General features: G+C 40.3%; 1 protein-coding gene across 2 annotated transcripts in view; it reads left to right on the forward strand.

Annotated features, from left to right (window-relative positions):
* FAM47E (family with sequence similarity 47 member E) overlaps positions 1-13,096 on the forward strand; it is a 47,690-nt gene that overhangs the window by 23,859 nt on the left and 10,735 nt on the right. For both annotated transcript variants that reach the window (XM_089675936.1, XM_089675946.1), the window contains exons 5-6: positions 4,576-4,742; positions 12,067-12,260. In XM_089675936.1, the coding sequence (XP_089532062.1) occupies positions 4,576-4,742; positions 12,067-12,260 (361 nt within the window). The remainder of the gene's footprint in view (positions 1-4,575; positions 4,743-12,066; positions 12,261-13,096) is intronic.

Here is a 13,096-nt window from a genome sequence, read left to right on the forward strand (position 1 = left end):
GCACGTAAAGTGGTTAGGATGAGACAGGGAGTATCAGAAGGATTGTGATTAATACGGTGGTACTATCGCGGATGCAATTTAAGTTCAGACTATCATCAGGTTCAGACGGCTGGGGGTGAAGCATAGGGGGGGGGGTTCAGTAACCCTAGCGTCAAATGAGACTGAATAATACCCTCAGGAATTTCAATTGAGTTCAGAAGGAATGGTCCATGAGGGATCGGTATTCAGGGGTAGTCAGAAAATGTATCAAGCAGGCCCATATGTGGGAGAATTTCACAGGGGTATCGAGTGCAGTCGCAATCAGCTTCTCCATTTCCGCCACTTTACCTACTCGAGTGAGCCAGTCACGGACTGAGGTAGGACGTATGGAGCCCCACAGAACAGGAATACAGAGTCTGGCCGCGTTGACCATATGCATGGCTAGGGATTTGAAGTACTGACCCCTAAGAAGGGGAGAGTGGTGAAGGAGAAATTGAGCTGGGGAGAGAACTAGGGGCAAGGTGGTTACAGACACCACAAGCCGGTGGACCTCTCGCCAAAACGGTTGAAGAACCGGTCAGGACCACCAGATGTGTAGAAAGGAGCCATCAGAAATTCCGCATCTCCAACAGCTATTGGGAAAGGAAGGATTGAAACGATGAATTTTCCAGGGGGTGCGGTACCATCTAGCGGCTATTTTGTAGCCGTTTTCCTGTGTTGAGACATTGAGGGAGCATTTATGAGAGTACTTGAAAATTACGTCCCAGTCGGAGTCTGATAGGTTAGTTTCCAGATCTCTATTCCAGGCCCGACAAGAGGGAAGAGAATTGTAAGTCCTGCTGTCCACTAGAAGGGGGTAGATCTCTGAAATCAGATGTTTTCGTGGTTCAGCTTTAGCGCATATAGACTCAAACGGGTGAGAGGACGGGACCAATTTTGAGGGAGTTTATGTGACAGCAAGTAATGTCTAATCTGAAAATATGTCCAAAAAGGGAACTCGCGGATATTTAGACTTTCAAGTAGTTCTTGAAGTGTTTTCATCTTGCCATTGTGGACAAAATGTTTCGCCAAGATCAGTTTATGTGGCCAGTGTTTAGATAAAAAATCATGGTGCATCCCCGGAGGTAAATCAGGGTTAAGGCGGATGGGAGTTAAGGGGTTGGGTGTTTCGGAGACGGAAGCGGATTTACTCGCTGAACGGAAAATTTTTATGTTTCGGCAAAAGCCAAGGGATCGATGCCAGGGGTAAGGGTGAGCATGCGTTTTCAACAGAGAATAGACAATACGCGGGTGCTTATGGTTCCATAGGAACAAGGAGCACATTTTCTTGTAAGATTTGAAAAAGGCCAGCGGTATCAGAATTGGTAATGTTTGGAAGAGGTACAGGAGGCGAGGAAGTATGTTCATTTTAATTATCGCCGCCTGTCCAAACCAAGAGAAACAGGGACGATGCCACTTAGTGAGATCTTCCTGCATGGAGCAAAGGACTGGAAGAAAATTTTTTGCATAAAGGTCGTCAATGTGACGGGTAAGCTGGATACCGAGATAAGTAATGGAATCCCTTTCCCAGTGAAATGGGAATTGGGACTCACAAAAAGAAACTAAGTAAGGGGGCAAAGTGATGTTGAGAGCGGAGGACTTGGAAAAATTGATTTTAAAATTGGACAAGAATCTAAAAAAGGCAAAGTCTTTCTGTATATTTGGCAGGGTGGTGCGGGGATCTGTAAGGAACAAGAGAATGTCATCCGCATAGGCAGCTAGTTTATATTCTTTGTCTACTACCTTGATCTCCTTGATATCAGGATTAAGACAAATTTTTCTTAGCAACGGTTCAAGGAACAAGACAAACAAGATGGGAGAGAGGGGGCATCCATTGCGCAGACGAAAAGGGTTCGACAAGTGGCCGTTAACCCGGACTTGGGCAGACGGATCAGAGTATAGGGCCATTATAAAATTAAGCATCTTCTCTCCCAATCCCAGGGCCACTAAAGACGCCTTCAGATAATCCCATGCAATCCTATCAAAGGCCTTTTCCGCATCCAAAGAGAGGTAAAAACTGGGATAATTAGACCTATGGATCCAATGGTTGAGATTAAGGGCCTTAATTGTATTATCCCTTGCTTCTCTGCCAGGGATAAATCCCACTTGATCCACATTGATTAGGGATGGGAGCAAGGGGAGGAGGCGATTAGCGATGATCTTAGCGAATAGTTTAATGTCCACATTCAGCAAGGATATGGGTCTGTAGTTAGATACCTGGGTAGCATCTTTCCTGCTTTTGGGGATGACTGTTATATGAGCCTCCAGAAGGCGGTTGTGCAGGGTGAGAAAGCGTATTGAAGGGTGAGAGAAACGGAACACCCAGGATATCTAAAAAAGATTTGTAATAGGCTAACGTAAACCCATCAGGGCCCGGACTCTTACCCGGCTTCGTCTGTTTCTCCGCACATTGCAGTTCATTTAAGGTCAGATCCTTTTCCAGAGCCTGAACCAGGTCCTCAGAGAGGGCAGCAGGACCATAAAGATGGAGGACGTTCCGGAGGGAGATCGTATAAAGATCTGTAAAAGCTTTCAAAGTGGGAAGCAATAGTGGGTTAGATATGGCCTCAGAGCCATCGGAATATTTCCCATTTTGACTTATCAGTCCAAAGCATTTGCTGCCATTTCTCTGCACCCCAGTTCCTATGTTTTTGTTCATAGGATTTGAAAACCAGGCTAAGCGAGTCAACTATGAATGAAGACATAAGAAATGGGGTGCAGAAAAATGGCAGCAGGTGCTCTGAACTGATGAGTCAAAATTTCTGGTGAACTAGTAAAAGTAAATACTTCTCTGTTAACCACCTGCTAACCACTCACAGTAAATATACTGCGAGCAGGCGGCAGATACACGCACAATCACATACCCGTACGTTGGGTCTTTCTTCTTGCCGAATTGTATGCAATTCGACACAGCACAAGTTTGGCAGCAGATTTCAGTTAATGATTTTGGCTGAAATCAGCTGATTGGCTGTGTCCAATAACACACAGAGTTCTGTGCTTGCAAACACACAGAACTTTGTGTGCATAAGAAAAGTAATCTGGCTGTTTCTTCTCCCTGCAAAGCAGGAAAAAAAACAGTCAGAGCAGAGAGTAAAAGCAGCACACATTACACATCACATTGTTAGGCAAACAGTTAACCCCTTGAATGCCCCCGGATGTTAACCCCTTCCCAGCCAGTGTCATTAGTACAGTGTCAGTGTACAGTATTATCATTGGCCACCGTATTAGTGTCACTAGCAATGTCAGTGTCAGTTAGTGACCTTCCCAAATAGTGCCTGTTAGTGCCAAATTGCCCGCCACCCTATCACAGTCCCACTATAAGGCCTCATGCACACTTGACATTTTACAGCTGCTGTTTTTAGCTTTGGATGTTTTATTCTACAGCCAGTATACTCCCCAGCATGTTATCCTATGTGTCCATACACACATAGGTTTTAATCAGCTTTTTTTGTCAGGAGCGTATTTGGCTGAAAAAAAAAAACAAAACTAGTTGGTTTCTAGAGGAGTTGTTTAGCTGTAAAAATGTGGTAAATGTGGTAAAATACCAAACGCAGCAAACCAGCATCTTTTACCTTTTTGTTTTTTAGCCCCAAATTTTTTTTTCTCTTTAAACAGCTAAAAAACAGTAACACAGAAAAACACTGCAAAACGTGGCTAAACACTAACGCAAAAATGCTAAACATTGCTGAAAAAAAATCAAATTTTTAACACAAATTTTACAGGTAACGCTACCAGCGGTTTTAAAACGCCTAGTGTGCATGAGGACTAAGTCACCGATCACCACCATTACAGTATAGTGTCTATAGCTGTGTAATCTCCAGTATATTTATTCCATAGTTTGTAGACGCTATAACTTTTGCACAAACCATTTATTATACACCTATTGGGATTTTTTTTTATCAAAGACATGTAGCAGAATACATTTTGGCCTAAATTTATGAAGACAGTTGATTTTTTGATTAGATATGTTTTATAACAAAAATTAGAAAATATATTTTTTATTCATAAAAAAGCTCTATTTGTGTAAAAATATACAAGAATTAGTGTACAATGTTGCATGTCCGCACAATTGTCAGTTAAAGTAGCACAGTGCTGAATAGCAAAATAAATGCTCTGGTCATGAAGGGTGTTAAAGCCTTCCAGAGGTCAAGTGATAAAGTGGTTCTTCAGTCTAATAAAAAAATAAATAAATAGAAGTCAGCAGCTAACAGTACTAGGCACATAGGCGATTTCAGCAGTAGTGGGAGCAGGTACCAAAATTAGGTATGCAACCCCCCCAAAAAAAAAAGGTGCTAAAAGAGTGGAGAGGACACAAAGTGGAACTTCCCTTTTATAGGTGAAGTTCTGCTTTAAAGTCATAATAAACTCAATAAACATATTTTATTGTTTTATTTAATTATGATATAATAAAACATAAAAATATATTTATATTTATTGCTACATGTTAGAATTTGTATTTACAATCCACATTCTGCCAAGGTAAGCAAGTTTTACTCTATTTTTGTTTCAGCATACTGATATTTAATATTTAATGTCATTTGAATTTTGTGTTTGAAGGAGTGAACAGTCTAGGCTGAAAAATCCATATACTTGGATTGTCAAGCAAGAGGAGCCTGTAAAGGAGGAGAAAAGATCTAAGAATCCAAGGCCACTGACACCAGCACTAGATGAAAGTGTCAAGCACGTGACTAAGGACTTCTGTGACTGGGTGACATCTTTGGCAAGTGTGCAGTACTTGAAACCAAGCATCTCCTAAGTGTTAATTAGCTTCACTGAGAATCACTTTAACTCTGTAATGTTTGCTAGATAATTGTACTATAAGATGAATACTCCTAAAACCAGGTCAAGCTAAGATACCTTTTTTTGTTTTTTATTCCTATTTACTGCCAAACAATAGCAAACATTAAAGCGATTCATAGAGTAATTGGCTGGGTTCTCTGCCTTTTTGATGTAGTTTTTTTTCCCTCTTTTTTTCTTCACTCCAAATAGGAAATGTGCATTCCAATGCGTTACGATGCTTTTTTTTTAATGCATTTTGCTGCTTTCCAGATGCATTTCAAACATACAAATGTAGCATGCTCTGCTTTTGTTGAGTGTACTACAGTTGTGACCAAAATTATTCAACCCCCAATGCTGTAAAGGGGTTTAGGGACTATAGTGTACATTTGGAATTGTATTCAGAATCAAATCCTACAAGGACGTTGTAACTACCCAAATGCAACTAAAATGACATCAATTGTTTATGTAATACAGTAGTAAATGGTTCTTATGTGGTTTCTTCATTGCCACAATTATTCAACCCCTTAAAGACTACCACTCTGAAGAACAGAGGTTCATACAGGTGCTTTCCATCAGGTATTGAAAACACCTGTGGATGTCACCGAGCAGCAATCAAGCATAATAAGCACCAATTAGGCAGCTTTAAAATGACTGTGATACTCAGCTCCTTCTAGACATTTACTGGTGTGGTTACAAACATGGTGAAGGCAAGAGAATGGTCCAGGAAGACAAGAGAAGAGGTGATTTCTCTTCACAGGAAGGGCAATGGCTATAAGAAGATTGCAAAGATGTTAAACATACCAAGAGACACCTTAGGAAGCATCATTCGCAAATTCAAGGCAAAGGGCACTGTTGAAACGCTACCTGGTCGTGGCAGAAAGAAGATGCTGACTTCGACTGCTGTGCGCTACCTGAAGCGTAGAGTGGAGAGAAGTCCCCGTGTGACTGCTGAGGAACTGAGAAAAGATTTGTCAGATGTGGGTACAGAAGTTTCAGCCCAGACAATAAGACGCACACTGCGTAATGAAGGCCTCCGTGCCAGAACTCCCAGGCGTACCCCCTTGCTGTCTCCAAAGAATAAGAAGAGTCGACTGCAGTATGCCAAAAGCCATGTGGACAAACCACAAAAGTTGTGGGATAGTGTTCTGTGGACTGATGAAACAAAATTAGAACTGTTTGGGCCCATGGATCAACGCTATGTTTGGAGGAGGAAGAACAAGGCCTATGATGAAAAGAACACCTTGCCTACTGTGAAGCATGGTGGAGGGTCAATCATGCTTTGGGGCTGTTTTGCTTCTGCAGGTACAGGGAAGCTTCAGCGTGTGCAAGGTACCATGAATTCTCTTCAGTACCAGGAGATATTGGATGGAAACGTGATGCAGTCCGTCACACACCTGAGGCTTGGGAGACGTTGGACCTTTCAACAGGACAATGATCCCAAGCATACCTCCAAGTCCACTAGAGCATGGTTGCAGAGGAAAGGCTGGAACATTTTGGAGTGGCCATCGCAGTCACCAGACTTAAATCCGATTGAGAACCTCTGGTGGGACTTAAAGAAAGCAGTTGCAGTGCGCAAGCCTAAGAATGTGACTGAACTGGAGGCCTTTGCCCATGAAGAATGGGCGAAGATACCCGTAGATCGCTGCAAGACACTTGTGTCAAGCTATGCTTCACGTTTAAAAGCTGTTATAACTGTAAAAGGATGCTGTACTAAGTACTAAGATTGAATGTCACTTGGGGGTTGAATAAAACTGATAATGCTGTGAGCACAGAAAAGACATTTGTGGTTATTTCATTATAACTGTTATGTTATATTTGTCTGACCTACAAGTGCCTCTTTAATGTAAATGTAAGCAAGATGACTGAATGATCAAAAGCAATGTCAAACTGGCCAAAACACTCAATTTCAGTGGGGGTTGAATAATTTTGGTCACAACTGTAAAATGCACTGCACTGGTGTGAACTAGGGCCATTGCAATCCATGTTAAACACTGTTCATGCAGAATAAAAATGCTGGTATTCACCAGCCCTCAGCCAGAATGTGGAAAACGGGTGTGCGTCTTCCACTGCTGACCTTTGGGGATCTCTCTGCTTGTATCCCTGCCAATCAGCTGTTTTGTATGAGCTAAGCAGCTCTAAGGTTATAAATTATTTTCAGATTTTTAGCAGTGCAGCACAGCTCATGCTAGGAAGCCCAATAAAGACGAAGAAACCTCTAAGGTCAGTTTATTTCTTACCATGCCTGCTATTCAGCATACCTATTACGTTTTATCTCTGAATGCTACAAGCAAAGAGATAGCTTTCTGTCCTCAAGCAGATTGCTCAAATGCCAGAATCTGCTGTAATGCTTGGCTGACAGTCGTAATATCATATTAATTGTATTTGATTCTTCCTGTTTTTACGTAAGAGAACAGATGAAGTCTGCCCACGGAGAGATTTTTCAACAGGTTGCAAAGACTGCATGTTAATGAGCATCTCCAATAACATCTTCTCTCTTAAATGCCAAATAAAGCTGAGGTTTGGAATAAAGAAACGGAAAATATTTGTTACACTATAGTAAACTGTGTGTGTGTGTGTGTGTGTGTGTGTATATGTGTATATATATATATATATATATATATATATATATATACTCACCGGACACTTTATTAGGTACACCTGTTCAATTGCTTGGTAACAGAAATCGCTAATCAGCCAATCACATGGCAGCAACTCAATGCATTTAGGCATGTAGACGTGGTGAAGACGACTTGCTGAAGTTCAAACTGAGCATCATAATGGGGAAGAAAGGGGAATAAGTGACTTTGAACGTAGCATGGTTGTTGGTGGCAGACGGGCTGGTCTGAGTATTTCAAAGACCGCTGATCTACTGGGATTTTCATGCACAGCCATCTCTAGAGTTTACAGAGAATAGTCCGAAAAAGTAAAAATATCCAGTGAGCAGCAGTCGCATGGACAAGAATGCCTTGTTGAGGCAGAGGAGAATGGGCAAACTGGTTGCTGTGACATTCAGATGGTAGGATCAGAATTTGGTGTAAACAACATGAAAGCATGGATCCATCCTGCCTTGTGTCAACAGTTCAGCCTGGTGGTGGTAGTGTAATGGTGTGGGGGATATTGTCTTGGCACTAGCAAGCTGTACTTAATAATGTGGCTGAGTGAGTGTGTATGTATTTATATATATATATATATATATATATATATATATATATATATATTTTAAAGCTTACCAATTCCTTCATTTTAACCTGTTATTTATCAAATTCCTTAAACAGATCAAGCTGTCTAGCAAAAGTGTCAGTTAGAGGGTTGAGACAAACCATTGTTTAACACTGACAGGGGTGCTTACAATGATTAGCCTTTATTTATTTATTTAAAACCTTTATGCCAAAAGGAAAAAAAACGTTGCTTTAACTGCTTAATGGAGTTCAGCTTTAATTTGTTGGTGAAGTCGATATAAATCTGTTAGTCCATCTAACGCTACCCTCTCCCCAAATAGATAATGCTGCTGTCCAAAGATGTCCCTTTTGCTCCTCCACTGAAGTGGAAACACCATAAGCAGGAAGTGGCCAGATCACCAGATAAAAATAAAGTGAAAAAGCCTAAAAAATAAAATGAATGCAGCCACCACATTTAATGTGGAATTCCAGGCACCACCTAACTAATCTTTAAAATGCTCCCACCTCCTTCCTAAAACTTATTCTGGCTAACCTGTGTATAAAGATCTGTATACTTACCTATTTTCGGGATGCTCCAGTCCGGTCACATGATCTTCCCTATGTCAGGCAGCAGCGGTTGCAGAGCAGAGGAAAGAGTACTCTGACAAGAGCTTATAAAACCTGGAGCAGTGATGTCACCCATAGGCTTCAATCCAGAGCCCATAGGCCCATCCATTGTCGTTGCTCCGTTCTCTCCCCTGCAGCCACGCTGGCTGACAGAGGGAAACCAGATCGTTTGACCGGACTGGAGTGGGATGAAAATAGTTAACGTTATACATTTTCCTTTCACAGGTTAGTCAGCATAGGTGTTAGAAGATGGGAGGGATAATTTTTAAGATTAGTTAGGTGGTGCCTGGAATTCCACTTTGCTAAGCTGCAATATATTATTTTTTTCGGATTTAACACCACTTTAAGCTTTGGATAATTTTCTCATTTATGGGTTTGAAAATGGGTAGGTAAAGAAAATATAATCATTTTTAACAATATTCTCAGTAATTTTTGCATCATTGGCAGTAGTAACTAGTGTCAGATTGATCCTGTTCAGAATAATATTTTTCTTTTTATGTTGACTCCTGTGTAACAGATTAGATTGATTACATGTTAATCGTGTTTGTCACAGCTTGTTCATGTTTTTGTGCTTTATATTCAACAATATGGCAGTTCCTTTGGTGTAGATTATATAGTGTACTTCTTCGGTGCGAAGATTTAAACCCCAGCAAACTATTTACTAAATTAGACTTACAATGTACAGAGGTTTCTTATTGTTATTATAGAAGTTGTTATTGTCAAAAACTGGTAAATACGGACCCACAAATGTAATTTTGGCAATCTGTATTTCAAGTCTAAAAATCAATGTTTATTAAAGTGCAAGCATCAAACCTATAATTTTATCTTTTTCTTCTCAAATTGTAATAATATCATTTATACGTTTACGATATGCAGTAGGATGCATTATACATATTTGCAGTGGACCTAATTAGTCAAATATTTATCTGCGTTTGGTGAATATAAAGTATATAATAGGTATCACACAATACCTTGAGGTGCTAAATTCAAATGATGGAGTTTCATTAGTAAGTATATTTTATAAATCACCTTCCTGCAGTCAAATATTAGCATTTAGTGCAGTGTTAATTAATAAAAATAGCTTGCATAAATAAATATAGAACTAAAGCATAATTCTATAACATTTAAAGCGATATCAACCCCTCGGGCTTTTTAGGCACTTTCCTCAGCTGATTTAATCATTGACATTGAATGCAGCTTCTTTATTATTAACCACTTCCAGTCCGGACACTTTTACCCCCTTCCTGTCCAGGGCAATTTTCAGCTTTCAGCGCTATCACACTTTGAATGACAATTGCGCGGTCATGCAACACTGTACCCAAATGAATTTTTTACCATTTTTTTGAGACAGATAAAGCTTTATTTTAGTGGTATTTATTCACCGCTGGGATTTTTATTTTTTTTGCTATGTAAATGAAAAAGTCCAAAAATTTTGAAAAAAAGTGTTTTTTTTAATAAAATTTTGCAAATAAATAATATTTCATCATAAATCTTGGCCAAAATTTATTCCGTTATCTTTTTAGTAAAAACAAAAAATTCAAATTAGTTTATAACCAAAAATTATAATTTTTAAACATTTGTTTTACATTTTTATTTTATTTTTTTATATTATTATTTTTTATTTATTTATTTTTTTTACATACTGTCACCCTAGCAGTACAGTGTCACCATGGTGACACTGTACTACTTGTGGGGGTGATGAAGATTTTATTTTTTTTTTTTACACATTGCTTTTACACCCATATAGGATGTAAAAGCAATCATTTCTCTTTCTCTCTGTCTGCATTCTTGCACTCATTGAGAAGTACTGAGTGAGCTGTGATTGGTCACAGCTTGTCACATGGTACAAGCCTGTTGTGAATAGGCTTGTACCATGTAACCTCTGTGATCATTCACAGATTTCACACGTAGTAAGCAATGATGTCACAAGTGACATCTTGCTTACTACTTTGCATGTGATCACTGATTGGCCAATCAGTGATCACATGATCGGGACCTCGTACAGAGGTCCTGTCCGACGATCGGTGTTTCACTGTGTCCGGAGGACACAGCGGGCACAAGCAGGGTGCGAGGGAGCACGCACAAGCAGGGTGCGGGGAGGCCGTTTATAAACGGCCACCCGACCCTGCACTGCCACCGTCTGGCCGTTTATATGCAACGGCCGGTCGGGAAGTGGTTAATAATATTTATTATTATTATTATTATTACTATTATTATACAGGATTTATATAGCGCCAACAGTTTGCTCAGCGCTTTACAATATAATGAGAGACAATACAGGAACAATACAGTTCAATACAAGAGGGTTAGGAGGGCCCTTGGAGCTTACAATCTAAGAGGGTGGGGGTTATCTGTTAATCCTTGTAAAATTCCAGTTTAAGCTGGTGCCATGACCACTGCCCCAGGTGTCCTGTTTCAGGGTGGCTCCTTTCTCAAGCAGCGTCCTGTGAAGCTACCTGTGCTGGAACTAGAGGGTTTTTTTTCTACACTGTGTGCATCAGTAGAAACACACAGCCCCATAACCTAGAATGACAAGGCACTTTTCTGCACCCCACTACTCCTGACCTGTCCTTTATCTAAGCTAACAGACTGACTTTAGACTGCACTGTCCACTGTTAATTCTTTCCTGTGAAGACCGAAAGTTCAGGGAAGCAACACTAAGTCCTCATGCACACTGGACGTTATTACAGCGGCTGTTTTTGGTTTTTAACATTTTTTGCTACAGCCAGTAAACTCCCCAGCATGTTATCCTATGTGTCCATGCACACACAGACTGTAATCAACGTTTTTTTGGCAGGGGCATTTTTTGGCTGGAAAAAAAACCCAGAACTAGTGGGTTTCTAGAGGAGTTTTTTAGCTGTAAAAACGCTCTAACACTAAAAAAGTGGCAAAACGCAGTAAATAGCGGCACAGCAGTGTTTTTGGACTTTTGTTAAGCAAAATAAAAAATTTTTTGGAGTAAAAACATTAAAAATGCAAACACGAAAAAACGTGGCTAAACGCTAGTGCAAAAACACTAAAAAAAACCACTGAAAAACTCACATTTTAACGTTTCTTTACACAGCTAATGTAACCAGCGCAGGGGCGGACTGACAACTCATGGGGCCCCCGGGCAATAGGGATCATGGGGCCCCTGTGTCATTGCCAAAACTCAAAAAAGTCTATGAAAAAGGTACCAGGGGCATCTCATGGGGCCCCCTACTGACCCTGGGCCCTCGGACAGTGCCCGAGTTTCCAAATGGTCAGTCCACCCCTGAACCAGCGTTATTAAAATGCCCAGTGTGCATGGAGTCTAAGAAAGCAGGAGCCAGCAGCGTCGAAAGTTGTAAACTGCAAGAATTTTTACAAATAGTTTACTTGGAAATGTTTACTTTGTTGTGCTCAGTGTGATAAACGCTAAGGGTTTATTATTACGTTAACTCCTATCTGTAAGCTAGGCTAGAAAATATTGGGTTGAACTTACATTTGCTTTCCAATTAGGGAGGAGAAAACTGCAATGTCAATGAAGCGACAATCTTCAGCCTTTTTGCCAGTGGATATGACACCAAACCTACCCTTAGTGTCCCGATCCATGTTGTTGAGTTGAACAATGTACCTGCAGAATTAAGAATGTCTGTGGGTGTCTCGCCTCGACAAGATATTACAAAGACATCACCCACAAGGATAAGAGAGTTTAGGGTAAGATCAATTTGTCAAATGTGTGTCACTTCTAAGAATAAGCACTAAACAGAAACATGACATCTGAAAATGGCTGGGGCTCATAAACGCAGGTTTGCCCTTTATGTATAGCGCTCATATTGCTCTATTTTCAGTAACCTTTTGTAAACAACAGCACAACACTTACTGTTACCTACATTGTTCAATGACTATTAAAGAATAATAGCACTCAGTACCATTATGACTAAAATGACTTGATGCAATAGTACTTTTCATCAGTAGATGGAGTTAAAGGTGATATCATAAATACCGAGTTCCCAGTTTGAAAAAAAACACATGCTACTAAAATATTTCAATCCTATCTTTGGTTAAATAAACAAAAAAACTTACATTGAATGTGAAGTATCCCTTGTTCTGCTGGCTGTTCTTTTGGTTGAAATCTGATCTGTCATAAGCACTCAGCAAGAGTACCGATTATGTCTACCCTTTCCGCCCCCTCCTCCTCCATTCATAAAAGGTGTACTATGGCTCCCAGCAATGAAAAGCCCTGTATGAATGGAGTAGGTGGACCTTTTATTCATCTACTAATTCTCTATATATAGAGTTCATGCCATTGGTGTAAGCTATAGTACAGATTCTACGAATGGAGGAAAAGGGGCTGGAAGGGCTGGCATAGTCAGCATTCTTTATGAGTGTCTGTGACAGGTCTATTGGCTTCTATCCACCCCCACTGGAAGTTAACTATTAACCCCCACTGCTGTGGGGTATGGGGGAACTGCAGAGGATGAAATATTTCAACTAAGACAAGCCACCAGCACAATGGACATTTCTCACAAAATGCTAGTACGGTCCCTTGT

Source organism: Staurois parvus, unplaced genomic scaffold (genome assembly GCF_062004578.1).
Source record: "Staurois parvus isolate SC_StPar_1 unplaced genomic scaffold, SC_StPar_1.0 ptg000013l, whole genome shotgun sequence".
Taxonomy (NCBI): domain Eukaryota; kingdom Metazoa; phylum Chordata; class Amphibia; order Anura; family Ranidae; genus Staurois; species Staurois parvus.